Source organism: Gorilla gorilla, chromosome 1, assembly GCF_029281585.2.
Source record: "Gorilla gorilla gorilla isolate KB3781 chromosome 1, NHGRI_mGorGor1-v2.1_pri, whole genome shotgun sequence".
Taxonomy (NCBI): Eukaryota; Metazoa; Chordata; class Mammalia; order Primates; family Hominidae; genus Gorilla; species Gorilla gorilla.
In genome coordinates, this window is record NC_073224.2 from 100482331 (window position 1) to 100495947 (window position 13617).

The 13617-nt window shown below is 44.7% G+C and overlaps 2 protein-coding genes across 8 annotated transcripts in view; one reads left to right on the forward strand and one right to left on the reverse strand.

Annotated features, from left to right (window-relative positions):
• TSACC (TSSK6 activating cochaperone) lies at positions 1 to 8525 on the reverse strand. Of its 6 annotated transcripts, none has more exons than XM_019024478.3 (4): positions 8381 to 8525; positions 7196 to 7353; positions 2298 to 2426; positions 1 to 228 (listed from the first exon to the last, which is right to left on the reverse strand). In XM_019024478.3, exons 2-4 carry the CDS (start codon positions 7227 to 7229, stop codon positions 14 to 16), a joined length of 378 nt encoding a protein of 125 aa, XP_018880023.1. In that variant the 5' UTR covers positions 7230 to 7353; positions 8381 to 8525; the 3' UTR covers positions 1 to 13. The 6 variants fall into 6 exon arrangements, with proteins under 6 accessions (XP_018880023.1, XP_018880014.1, XP_004027019.1 ...); XM_019024469.4 differs by having other exon boundaries at positions 1 to 217; positions 7196 to 7252; positions 8381 to 8513; XM_004026970.5 differs by having other exon boundaries at positions 7196 to 7252; positions 8381 to 8503.
• The window catches only part of CCT3 (chaperonin containing TCP1 subunit 3), a 27912-nt gene continuing 22756 nt past the window's right edge, over positions 8462 to 13617 (forward strand). Inside the window, exons 1-5 of one of the 2 annotated variants that reach the window (XM_019024452.3) lie at positions 8462 to 8830; positions 11111 to 11172; positions 12080 to 12130; positions 12223 to 12285; positions 13353 to 13449. In XM_019024452.3, the coding sequence (XP_018879997.1) occupies positions 8800 to 8830; positions 11111 to 11172; positions 12080 to 12130; positions 12223 to 12285; positions 13353 to 13449 (304 nt within the window). In that variant the 5' untranslated portion in view covers positions 8462 to 8799. Of the gene's footprint in view, positions 8831 to 9291; positions 9311 to 11110; positions 11173 to 12079; positions 12131 to 12222; positions 12286 to 13352; positions 13450 to 13617 lie in introns of those variants that run through there. The other variant, XM_055361992.2, reaches the window with a different exon arrangement.

Genomic DNA, 13617 nt, shown 5'->3' on the forward strand with positions numbered 1-13617 from the left:
TTTGTTCCACAATTCATTTACTGAATTGGGGCAGGTGATTTAACAATGGATTAGGAGATAAGGCTGGGAGAGAAGAGTTATTGCTTCCCCTCCCAGGAGCGAGTTGTGTCACAGATGCCTGTAAATGTTCCAAAATAGCCATCTGTTGTTGGGTGAGCTGGGTCTGAAGCTGGAGGTTTGCATACATACATTCCAGGAGTCCTAGGCATTCCTTGGGCTTGTGATCAACTCCAGAAGGAAAAGCAACGGAGGTGCAAGGGAACAAAGGAGAGAGATTTGGTAATTGTGCTGAGGTTGGAAGGACCCTAATAAAATGACCTCTCCAATCTTTCCAGGCACAACCCAACCCAGACATACCTTTGCCCAGCTGTCACCTCCCAGTGAGGCATACCTGGCTATCCTATTTTAATTTGAAATCAATCACTGGAACTTATTACCCCCTCCCTTGTTTCACTTTTCCCATAATATTTGTGGTCATATGGCATATTTTATAATTACTTAATTTTTGTCTAAGTCCCCCTTCTAGAATGTAAGCTCCAGGAAGGCAAGGATTTTTATCTGATTTGTTCACTACTTTAACCCCAGCACCTAGAAAAATGCCCGGCATACAACAAATATTTGATGAGTGTATGAAATGGTCTGGGAAGGAGGCCTAACTTCCCTAGAGCTCAGGGGATACCTCAGCCTCCTCTGTTACTTGACATAGTGTCTCATTAGCAGTGACCTGAAGTTCCCTAACTTCAACCATTCTTGCTACATTGGTCCATTGTTTTTTTTTTTTCTTTTTCTTTTTTTTTTTTTTTTTTTTTGGAGATGGAGTTTCACTTGTCACCCAGGCTAGAGTACAATGGTACGATCTCAGCTCACTGCAACCTCCACCTCCTGGGTTCAAGCAATTCTCCTGCCTCAACTTCCTGAGTAGCTGGGATTACAGTCATGTGCCACCATGCCTAGCTAATTTTTGTATCATTAGTACAGACGAGGTTTCACCACGTTGCCCAGGCTGGTCTCGAACTCCTGACCTCAGGTGATCCACCCGCCTTGGCCTTCCAAAGTGCTGGTATTACAAGTGTGAGCCACTGTGCCTGGCCAGTCCATTCTTTTTCTAATATTTTTCTTTTTTCTTTTTTTTTTTTTCAACGGAGCCTTGCTCTGTCTCCCAGGATGCAGTGCAGCGGCACAATCCTGGCTCACTGCAACCTCCACCTCCCAGTTTAAGCAATTCTCCTGCCTCAGTCTCCCAAGTAGCTGGGATTACAGGCAGGTGCCACCATGCCCAGCTAATTTTTGTATTTTTAGTAGAGATGGGGTTTCACCATGTTAGTGAGGCTGGTCTCAAACTCCTGACCTCAGGTAATCCGCCCGCGTCGGCCTCCCAAGGTGCTGGGATTACAGGCATGAGCCACCGAGCCCTGCCAGTCCATTCTTTTGTTTGTTTGTTTTGAGATGGAGTTTCACTCTTGTTGCCCAGGCTGGAGTGCAATGACCCAGTCTTGGCTCACTGCAACCTCCGGCTCCCAGGTTCAAGCAATTCTCCTGCCTCGGCCTCCTGAGCAGCTGAGATTACAGGCACCTGCCACCACGCCAGCTTATTTTTGTATTTTTAGTAGAGACAGGGTTTCACCATGTCGGTCAGACTGGTCTGAAACTCCTGACCTCAGGCAATCCACCTGCCTTGGCCTCCCAAAGTGCTGGGATTACAGGGATGAGCTACCCTGCCCAGCCACTTTTTCTAATATTTTACACAGCCAGTTAACCTTGGTAATTATATTATCTGCTGTTTGTATTTTTATCAGTCTTGACTTCTTTGTTGGACTCTGAGGTCCTCAAAAACAGGGGTTATGACTGTCTAGTTAGTGCCCTGTTGGGTTCCCCATAGCTATGCCAAATATCCACTGACCTCCCCAAGGGAAGATGAATGATGAAAATTCAAAGACCCTGAGACTGAGCTAATAGTTTCCTTCTCTAGCCACCGTTTTTTAAAATTTTACCTTCCCAAGTGAACAGGGGTAAACCTGGCCATCTTTTTACTAACATTACCAGTAAGCAATGAGAGGTTCACTTCACTCCTGCCTAGTCTAGCAAAAGTGCTAACAAGCAAGGAAACAATACAAGTTGGTAGAACTGGGATGATAATGATATCAATGAAACTAAATAATCAACAAGCTACCACGAAAAGATCTATAGATGCCTAACATAGATTTGGCTCTTGATCAATAGGCGACAGCTCAAGCCGCCTCCTCCATGCAACCCTTCCCCCTGTTGAGTCCATTAGAAAACCCTCCCTACATCCTTACCTGAGGGCAGCTTTGTTGTCTGGATGTTCAGAAAAGTGGCTGGTGGGGAACTTGCTTGAAGATTAATATAGCTGGGGGAGGGTTTTGCTCTACAAAGAGGCACAGCATTAGCTTCCTCTTTGGCTGGAACTAAATCAGAGATAACTAAATCAGAGCTCATTCCAACAAGGGACAGCCTTTCTAATTAGATCTCTGCACCTGGTCCATGAAAGCAGGTGCCCAGGCCCTGCCGTGAATATGTTACATATCAGAAAGATACACAAGACAAAAAAGAAATCATAATAGGATTAAGAGAAACCAAGCAGGAGTGGGATAAGCTAAAATCTAATTTGTTTACAAGTTCTTACTGATATAACACTACATGCTTGCGACTGTACTAAATCCTAGGGTATACATGAGATGTGTTAAGACATGGTTTCTTAGATGCTGAGTATCTAGTTAGGAAGACAAATCAGACACAGGTGAAACAGTGATCTAACAACATGAGGACATAAACAATGAGTCTGAGTCTGAGGTGAAAATAAAAGCCTTTTATCTGTTAGTTATACTATGTGATTAAAGGTAAAAATGAATGTTTCTTAAAAGGGAGAAGAGATCAATATGAGTAGTGAGAGAACTCCACCTCCCTTCAGGTAGAGGATATTTACTGAACCTTAAAAACTTGAGAAGCGGCTGGGCACAGTGGCTCATGCTTGTAATCCCAGCAGTTTGGGAGGCCAAGGCAGGCAGATTACCTGAGATCAGGAGTTCGAGACTAGCCTGACCAACCTGGTAAAACTCCGTCTCTACTAAAAATACAAAACTAGCCGGGCGTGGTGGCAGACGCTTGTAGTCCCAGCTACTTGGGAGGCTGAGGCAGGATAATCACTTGAACCCGGGAGGCAGAGATTGCAGCGAGCCGAGATCACACCACTGCACTCCAGCCTGGGCAACAAGGGTGAAATTCCTTCTCAAAAAAAATGAAACAACAACAAAAAAAAAACTTGAGAAGCCAGGCTATACTGGTGAGACCACAATCAAGCCCCTCTCCCTAACAAGGATTGGCCTGTGACCCAATACAGGCCAATCATGGTATTCCCATCCCCCTTGGCAACTGTGACTGAGCCAAGGGATTAGGCGCACGAGGTAAGTTGGGCCAGAGTCATTCCCTGGGATCAATATATGGATTCTGTGTCTAAGAAATTTACTTTCTTCTGATCTCCTATTCTGAGAAAATGTATGGTTGGGCCCAGTGAAAGCTATTTGGCTAGCATACCATGAGAAGTGGATAAAAGCAAGAGACTAGAGACAAGGAAAAGCATAGGAGAGAGACAGATGGATACACAGACACCAACAGGCACCAAATCCCCAGTTTTAGTCCCCGAGGCCCTGGTTTTTGCCGCTCTTCTTCCCATTATTCTGTGAGCTATTTCAGCATCTCTTCCAAACTGCACAAGTCCCTGAATTGCCTTTTTTACTTAAAGAAGTTTGAGTAAAACTCAACTCTCATATTAACATAATCACATCTGGACATATTGAATCTGAGGTGAGAGTAGGAAATCCAAATAGAAGTGCCCAGAAAAACAGCCAGAGAGCTGGCACCGGAGCTCAAGTGAAAGGTCAAACTGCCAGGCAGCCCCAAAAAGGGGATGAAGGAGCTGCAAAAATACATTAACTCTCCAAGGTAAAAAACAGAGAGAAAAACTGAACCTTCAAGGAACTCCTCCTCAGGAGTCTAGAAGATGAAAAGGAAGTGGCAAAGTAGACAAGGGCAATGGATGGAAAGTCAGACAGCTGCAACTAGGTAAGAATTAAAAAGGCAAGACAGCAGGGAGACAATAATTCACTGTTATAATGAAATCAAGAAAGGATGGTAAAACAATTCATTTTCATCATACACATAAGAGATAGCTAAGTGCCTGCTATGTGTCAGTCGCTGTGGATACCACAGTTTGCTAAACAGAAGTGGTCACTACTCTCCTGGAACTGACAGTCTTGCTGTGCAGACAGTCATTAGGTGATCAAGCACACATGCTATTACACTTCAGTAAGTGCTATGAAAGCAACTGACCTAGTCTGTAGAGCTGGAAAACATGTCCTGAGGAAGTAATATCTCAGCTGGGATCTGAAGGATAAAGAAGGGCCTCTTCATAAAAAACAAGCCTGGGGGCAGAAGTGTGAAAAGTAGGTTGTATGAAGGAAGATGTCTTATTCTTGTTCTTTACTCAGAGGGCAACAGAAGGAATGGCCTGGTAAGAGGAAGAAGTGCTTATATGTGGGTGCCAGGGTGAGATGCTTTCTGTCTGGAAGGTCACTGAGCCTATGAAAACTGAAATCTGTTCTGTCAGTCACTCTTGGTGAGGGAAATATGTTTTTTTGGTTTTGGTTTTTTTCTTTTGCACTGGGTTGCTGGGTTTGTGGATTTTCCAAGCTCTACTGGTAGGTCATCCATCTTCTTTTCCCTCCTGCTCGAGTCATCAGTCACTTGATGGCTTGTGCAGAATGTGGTAAGGAGACAGAAGTTGAAACTCAGGTCTCAAGATTCTTCTCAATAATGTGTTAATTTCCATGCAAATGCACTTTTAAATAATTTGAGCCCTTCCTGGACATATGAGAATGCATTTTTTTTCTTTTCTTTTTTTTTTTTTTTTTGGAGACGGAGTCTTGCTCTGTTGCCCAGGCTGGAGTGCAGTGGTGCGATCTCGGCTCACTGCAAGCTCTGCCTCCCGGGTTCATGCCATTCTCCTGCCTCAGCCTCCCAAGTAGCTGGGACTACAGGTGCCCGCTACAATGCCCGGCTAATTTTTTGTATTTTTAGTACAGACAGGTTTCACCGTGTTAGCCAGGATGGTCTCAATCTCCTGACCTCGTGATCTGCCTGCCTCAGCCTTCCAAAGTGCTGGGATTACAAGCGTGAGCCACTGCGCCCAGCCAAGAATGCATTTTATACTGGGTTATAAGGTTTGAAGAATGCTTTACACATTTTTACACAAGGTGGCATGAGAAATTAAAAATTGTTTTTTAATTAAAGAAAGACTGCTTTACACACATTCTATACTAAAGGAGCTGTATTTCTGACAATGTATAACAGAGGATGAGGGTGGAGAGAGGCAAAAGGAGGCAGAACAGAGGATATGATAATAAAAGGTGCTTTACATACATTCTATGTTTCTCACAATGACCCTTAAAGTAGGGTCATTGTGGATACCACAGTCTGCTAAACAGATGTGGTCACTACTCTCCTGGAACTGATAGTCTTGCAGTGTAGACAGTCATTAGGTGATCAAGCACACAAACTATTACATTTCAGTAAGTGCTATGAGAGTCTTGTGGAACTGGGGAACGTGACCTGAGGAATGTAGATAAAGTAGGTAGCTTTACCTACATTTCACTTGAGGAAACTTAAGTCATGAAATTTGCTCAAGACTCCACAGTTAATAAGTGTGGCTGCATGAATAATGTTTTTTTAGTTAGGCCTAGCTTTATCCCCTTAGCCCATCCCTTAGTAGCAGTTAATTTAAATGTTTCGATCTGTTGTGGGGTTAATAGTATTTTCTAGTAGAATCGTGAGCATTAAATAAGTGGTAAACTGGCCAGGCGCGATGGCTCACGCCTGTAATCCCAGGACTTTGGGAGGCCAAAGTGGGCGGATCACTTGAGGCCAGGAGTTCAAGACCTGGCATAACCCAGTCTGTACTAAAAATACAAAAATTAGCCAGGCATGGTGGCATACACCTGTAATCCCAGCTACTTGGGTGGCTGAGGCACAAGAATCACTTGAATCAAGGAGACAGAGGTGGCAGTGATCCTAAGTAGGTAAACTGCTTAAGAGGGTCTGGCAAATAGCAGCTGGAATTAAATTTGGTCCTGTAGACTCCAAAGTCATGCTCTTTACCACTGCACTATATACTCTGTGAAAAGAGCCAGTTAATTTATGCCCAAGCTGGGGCTGGGCGCGGTGGCTCACGCCTGTAATCCCAGCACTTTGGGAGGCCGAGGCAGGCGGATCACCTGAGGTCAGGAGTTCGAAACCAGCCTGACCAACATGGAGAAACCCCATCTCTACTAAAAATACAAAATTAGCTGGGCGTGGGGGTGCACGCCTGTAATCCCAGCTACTCGGGAAGCTGAGGCAGGAGAATTGCTTGAACCCAGGAGGCAGAGGTTGTGGTGAGCCAAGGTAGTGCCACTGCACTCCAGCCTGGGCAACAAGAGCAAAACTCTATCTCAAAAAAAAAAAAAAAAAAAAAAAGGCCGGGGGCGGTGGCTCACACCTGTAATCCCAGCACTTTGGGAGTCCAAGGCAGGTGGATCACAAGGTCAGGAGATTAAGACCATCCTGGCTGACACGGTGAAACCCCGTCTCTACTAAAAATACAAAAAAATTAGCCGGGCATGGTGGCAGGTGCCTGCAGTCCCAGCTACTCAGGAGGCCGAGGCAGGAGAATGGCGTGAACCCAGGAGACGGAGCTTGCAGTGAGCAGAGATGGTGCCTCTGCACCCCAGCCTGGGTGACAGAGCGAGACTCCATCTAAACAAAAAAAAAAATATGTCCAAGCTATGGAATGGTAGGTCTTTCAGATAATCTGTTCCAGCTAAAGTTAAGTGGATAGGCTCTGGAGTCAGAAGGCCTCAGGCATTTCCCTGGCCCACCAATGGGGCTGTCCCACTACAACTCAGTATCTCTTCACTCTAGTTAACACCATGTCTTCTAAGATCCTGTACATAGTCTTGTTCTAAGTATTAAGAGGAGATCTAAAGGAAGAATAATAAATTCATTTAATAAATAATTACTGAGCATCTACTATTTAACAGATCCAGTTCTAGGTGCTGGGAATACAGCAATGCTCCCATTTAGTGGGGAATGCAAAGGAGGTCTTGCTTTTTAAGGGAGGGGAAGCAGGGCCTCCAACACACACCTTTTCTGTTAGGATGACTAGTGTGCCGCTCCATCTGAACACCAACAGGTGTGGTGCCTGGGAAAGAATCATAGCATCAGATGATCAACAATCCATGCTAGTATTCTCACTATGATAATTTCCTAAGTTGTCTCCAGCAGATCTCAGGCTGTTCCAATCTACGGAGGAAAAAGTAGGAAACTCTATTTCATGGCCAAACAGGTGACTGTTCTTGAACTGTTGGTGCTCTCACGGCCCCTTCACTAGTTTGGAAAACAGTTATTTCCTTTAGTGCTTCCTTTTTTTTCTGGACGAAACAGTAATTTAACCAAACCCAAACCTTAAACGTCTCTGACGAACAGGCAGTTACTTTCCGTGTTCTCACCATGTTTAATTTCCACGGTATGATGAGTTCTTCTCCTATCCCGAATGGTAATTTTAAAACTCTGGCTCCCCATCATCTCTAACTTAAGACTCAGGACAGCGGGAGAGGGATGGATGTGGGGGAAAAAAATCTCAAAGCACCACAGGGAATACTTTTTTTTTTTTGAGATGGAGTCTCGCTCTGTCGCCAGGCTGGAGTGCAGTGACACGATGTCGGCTCACTGCAACCTCCGTCTCCAGGGTTCAAGCGATTCTCCTGCCTCAGCCCCCCGAGTAGCTGGGATTACAGGCGCGCGCCACCACGTCCGGCTAATTTTTGTATTTTTAGTAGAGACGGGGTTTCACCATGTTGGCCACGCTGGTCTCGAACTCCTGACCTCAGGTGATCCACCCGCCTCGGCCTCCCAAAGTGCTGGGATTACAGGCGTGAGCCACAGCGCCCGACGGAAACACTTGGGAAAACATTTTAGATAGGATAACTTAAGGAAACGCAAGCCATCACCCTCCAGTACTGCTCACAGCCTCACTGAAAGCATTTCCTAAGAAGGGAAAAGTCCACATACAGCCATTAGTCCAGAGGCGATAAACCACAACTCCCAGTGTGCCCGGAAAAAGGCTGCACAGTCCGGCCCGGTAAGACTACAACTCCCACTTCACCCTGCGCCAAACCGGCAGGTCTTTCCCCCATGTGCTGGCTGGAGTACCGCCTCTCTAGTCCACCTGTTGCTAAGGCTAGACCAAAAGAGTGGGAACTGTCAAGCCTTTCTTAGCCTTCACGGTCCGATAGGAGCCGAGTCGCAATACACAGTTTAACGACCTCACCTGCGGTTAATCGAAAGCCGCAACCCCAGCACCCAACCCTACAGTTGACACACATGCGTAGTGGTGCGCTGGCCAACTGCCAGAGCCTTGGCGCCTGCGCCGACGTTCGCTCTGCACGCCGCCGGGAGCGGCCACCCTACTGCACAAGCGCCTGTGCCCTCCCAGTGCCTTCATCGTGCGCTCTCTGTCTAACTTGTCTGGCCGTTCTTGCGTAGGGGGCGGGACTAAGGCTGTCAATTGGTCTATTTTTGTGCCGATCAATGAGATGGGTGCGGTGATTGGCGACCACCTTGAGAGTAGCGTGTTGAGGTGTAAGCCCTGAGGAGGCAGCGTTTTTTGGGCTTGTGTCTGGTTCTCTCTCTCCAGAAGGTTCTGCCGGTTCCCCCAGCTCTGGGTACCCGGCTCTGCATCGCGTCGCCATGATGGGCCATCGTCCAGTGCTCGTGCTCAGTGAGTTCTGGGGATGCCAGGAAATGGACCCCCTTTTCGCCCTCCTCTGTCTATACTTTTCAGTGTTGCCCCAGCTCCGTCCCCCACTGACCGGGCCACTGAGCCTTCCAATCATCGTCTTCATTTTGGAAGCCCAGTGTCCCGCTTTCCTCTCTTCTCTTAACCTGTTCGCTTCTCTTCACAAACTCAAACTGACCTTATTCTCGCCGAGCCTCTTTCCTTGACGTGTGCTCGTCTTGGGAAGCTCTTTCCCACTCCGCGTTCTGTCCCTCAGCCCCCACGCTTCCCCCGCCCCTGCGCCCTTTCTAGCCTGATTGTCGCTGTATAGCTGCACGAATAACATTTTTTGTTTTTTGTTTTTTTTCAGTTAGGTCTAGCTTTATATTCTTGGCCCATCCCTTAGTAGCGGTAATTTAAATGTTTCAATCTGTATTACGGAGTTAACAGTATTTCCCAGTAGAATTGTGAGAATTAAATGAGGTAAGTCGGCAGACTGCTTAAAGAGGGTCTGGTAAATAGGTATATCCTTGGTCACTTTACGTTACATTTATTTTCAGTAACAGTCTCTTGAACAGCAATCCCTTTTCCCGAAGTAACCGTACTTGCCTCACTGATCTTAGATGTAATCGTTCCCTCCGTGTCCCAGGCGTTGTACTCTTTCCCACTAACCAGTTGGGTTTTCCCAGATTTCTCGACTGGTCACCTTTTCCCTTTGGAAGATCACTTATTTTTTTTCTTTTTATTTTTTGAGACAAAGTCTCGCTCTGTCACCCAGGCTGGGTTGCAGTGGCGCGATCTCTGTTCACTGCAACCTCTGCCTCCCAGGTTCAAGCGATCCTCCTGCCTCAGCCTCCCGAGTAGCTGGGAGTACAGGCGCGCGCCACCACGCACGGCTAATTTTTGTATTTTTGGTAGAGACGGAGTTTCACCATGTTGACCAGGCTGGTCTCCAACTGCTGATGAGCTCAGGTGATCCGCCCACCTCGGCCTCCCAAAGTGCTGAGATTACAGGCGTGAGCCACCGCGCCCGGTCCCTTATTTTTTTCTGATGAGCACCACCTCCATTGTCTTCCTTTGGTATGTTTCCATTCTGTGTGTAACTTCTGTACCTCATCTGCAGAGCCTGGCTAGCCATCTCCCCTCCCTTACCGTCTTCTGTATACTGAATGCCTTTCAGAGTTATTATTCATTATCTCTGTACCTGGGAAATAACTTTGAAGGAAAAAAATAAAATAAAACTTAATGCTAGTTTGAAAAAAAAAAAAAAAGCCTTCTTCTTTCTGATGGATTGTAGGTCCATGCAGGTTTTTGGTTACAGCTTCCTGAGATAGATGTAAATCCTAAGCATTGTGGGTGTTTTGGTTTGATGGGACTGGATTGAAAGATTTACAGACTTAAATTGTAAAGGAAGGTAATTTAGAGAGAGGAAGGAAATAAACATTATGTTGATTTGGTTATAACCACTGGCTTGTCTCCACTGACATGGCCTGGGGGTGAGTGGTGTATTTGCAAAGCTCCTTTCAGGTCTGCATTAATCTCTGGCATTAGTTGGCTGTGACCGATTAGCCTCCCAGTTAAAGTATGTAGTCAGTTCTTAGTGATGGTAAATGGGTTACTGAGGCCTTCTTATTACATCCAATTATGAGGTGACTATATAATTTATCTTGCAAACTGTTGAGTGTGTTCTAAACAGTATGCTGTGGGGGCGCTATCACTAATTATGCTGGACCTGTTAGAGTATGATCCCCCTATCCAAGCAGAAAAATGTGAATCCCCAAACTCTTTCTCTGCTTACGCAAAGCAATGAATGGTCATTTCTTAGGGTCACCAGCCCTTTGAGAATCTGATAATAGCTGTGGATCCTCTTTCCGGGAAAAAAAAAAAAATTGCAGTATCTCTCATTTTCTCACATAATCTCAGGGAGTTCGCTATCCCATTAAGGCCCATTCATAGATCTCAGGTTATGAATCCCTGCTGTAAATATATGAATATTTGGTTAGAAGAAAAGTATTAACCAAGATTCCAAAGTTATTTCTTAATATACCAAGGATTGAAATACAGAAGGAAGTTAACAGCCATAAGGACATATGTTTACAGTTTTTTGAGATATGATTGACATATAATAAACTGCACTTACTTAAAGTGTAGAGTTTGATAAGCTTTGTTCTGTGGATATACCATGAAACCTGCATTCTTATTTTTCAAAGACGGGGAAATAAATAGTTTGTGTACGATGGGGCAGTCCTGGGCTGTTGACTCTTGTGTTTTTGTCTATTTTAGGCCAGAACACAAAGCGTGAATCCGGAAGAAAAGTTCAATCTGGAAACATCAATGCTGCCAAGGTCACAAATCTTTTAAGTGTTTATGGTAGTTTGCCTCCAGCTATCTTTCCTGGTATTTGGTCATAGCCATGTGTCCTGTGCATCTAGACTTTATAGAGTGGGCAAATAGGCAGAGGAAAAGTTGACCTCTTTCAGAACATTTTCCTGATGATGTTAGGGGAAAGGAAGCCCTCCCCTTCTGAGTTAGAACTGATAATCTTCTCGTATTAACTAGTGCATTATTCTGTTGCTGTGTATTGTTTTATAGTATTCTATTTGTGTTTGTCTCCCATACTAAACTGAGTTACTTGAACATAAGTACTTTATTCCCTTTTGTATTCCTAGTGCCCACCGTAGATCTTGGATAGATATTCGGTAAATGTCTTTTGAATGAAATAGTGAAATAGCCTTATATCTGATTTAGGATGGTGTAGAGGCCACCGTCATGGAAAGAAATACTAAGACATGGACTTCTAGTAATTAGGACTGCTGGGAAACAAGCTCTGGGAGCCATTTCCCCCTTATTCTTGTGAAAAGTCATTTCTGTATCCATTCTGAAAGCATTCCCAAGGGGGAGAAAAGCAACAGAGCTAGCCACATCCTATATCTAAAGTGGCATGCTATGTCTAAAGTGATGGCTAACCATGCTTTAGGGGTGTCATTAAAAACACTGACTCTGGCTGGGCGGAATGGCTCACACCTCTCTCTAATCCCAACACTTTGGGAGGCTGAGGCAGGTGGATCACTTGGGCCCAGGAGTTTGAGACCAGCCTGAGCAACATAGTGAGACCCCATATCTAAAAATAAAATGAAATTAAAATAAAACACTGACTCTGTGGGTTGTTCATGCCCCTTTCCCCTATTACTCCAACATTCTCACACTGTCCTCTGATTTGTGCTTGCGTATTTTATGTTCCCTTTCCATTAGACTATTGCAGATATCATCCGAACATGTTTGGGACCCAAGTCCATGATGAAGGTAGGCTTATCTCTTCCTAAAACTCTTAGACTACAATTTTTTTCTTCCTGTTATCTAGGACATTTTAAATATAACTTTTGCTTTCATCTTAGATGCTTTTGGACCCAATGGGAGGCATTGTGATGACCAATGATGGCAATGCCATTCTTCGAGAGGTGTGTTTTGTTTTTGGTTTTGTTTTTTTGCTTTCTGACAGTTCTATAAACATAAAGGACCTGTTAAGATACAGGCTCTGATTAGTTTTTTAGGGCTGCTATAACAGATTACCAGAAACTGGTTGGCTTCAACAACAGAAATTTATTATGTTATAGAATGAAGCTAGAAGTCTGAAATAAAGGCGTCAGTAGGGCCATGCTCCTTCTGAAGTCTCTAGGGAAGAACTCCGCTTCTCGCTTCTGATGGTTGCTGGCTTTCTTTGGCATGAACTTGGTCTCTGCCTTGGTCTTCATGTTATTCCCCTTGTGTGTCTCTTACACAAGGACACCGGTGATTGGTCTTCGAGCCCACCCTAATTCAGAATGACCTTACCTAACTTGGTTACATCTGCAAAAACCCTATTTTAAAATAAAGTAAAATTCCCAGGTCCTGGGAGTTAGGACTTCAACGTATCTTTTTTTTTTTTTTTGGAGACGGAGTCTCGCTCTTGTCACCCAGGCTGGAGTACAGTGATGTGATCTCAGCTCACTGCAGCCTCCGCCTCATGGGTTCAAGCAATTCTTCTGCCTCAGCCTCCTGATTAGCTGGAATTACAAGTGCATGCCACCACACCCGGCTTAATTTTTGTACTTTTAGTAGAGACAGGGTTTCGCCATGTTGGCCAGGCTGGTCTCAAACTCCTGACCTCAGGTGATCTACCTGCCTCCGCCTCCCAAAGTGCTGAGATTACAGATGTGAGCCACCATGCCCAGCTGGCTTCAACGTATCTTACTGAAGAACACAATTCAGCCACAATGGTGCTTCCAGTAAATAAGCTAAAAGATATCGTTCTGTCCTCTGGCAGCTTTAATAGTTGAGTTCATGTAATACATTTTTTCCCAAAAAGGATTTGGAAAGTGGTTTACTTAAGCTATTTGGGGTGCCATTTTTAATCTTTCAAGATATGGTAAAACATTAAAGGGAAAGTAAGTACGTATAGAAGCAAGAAGCCCAAGAGTTAGGGCCAAGCTTCATGAGTTAAGAGGTCTTTGAATAGTGTGAATTCATTAGTGATCTACCTTTTTAGATTCAAGTCCAGCATCCAGCAGCCAAGTCCATGATCGAAATTAGCCGGACCCAGGATGAAGAGGTTGGAGATGGGACCACATCAGTAATTATTCTTGGTAAGAGGAGAATAAGAGGTTGATAAGGAAAAATTAGAAGTAACACCTGTGTCATATTTTAAGAAGGAAATTCTGTTACGGATCCACTAATTACAGATATTTAAATAGCTTATTGGTTATTTTCTATGTATTCTCTCCAGTTGGGTATAAAACATTTATATGAATAGG

Bases quoted from the DNA above. Each gene is read 5' to 3' on its own strand.
- TSACC (XM_004026970.5), bottom strand. From the start codon at position 8,435: ATGTGTGTCAACTGTAGGGTTGGGTGCTGGGGTTGCGGCTTTCGATTA. The intron at 2,427-7,195 runs GTGTGTGTTGGA...TCTCTGATTTAG, and splicing joins TAGTCATCCTAACAGAAAAG to TTCCAGCCAAAGAGGAAGCT. The intron at 229-2,297 runs GTAAGGATGTAG...TTCCTTCTGGAG, and splicing joins GACAACAAAGCTGCCCTCAG to TTGATCACAAGCCCAAGGAA.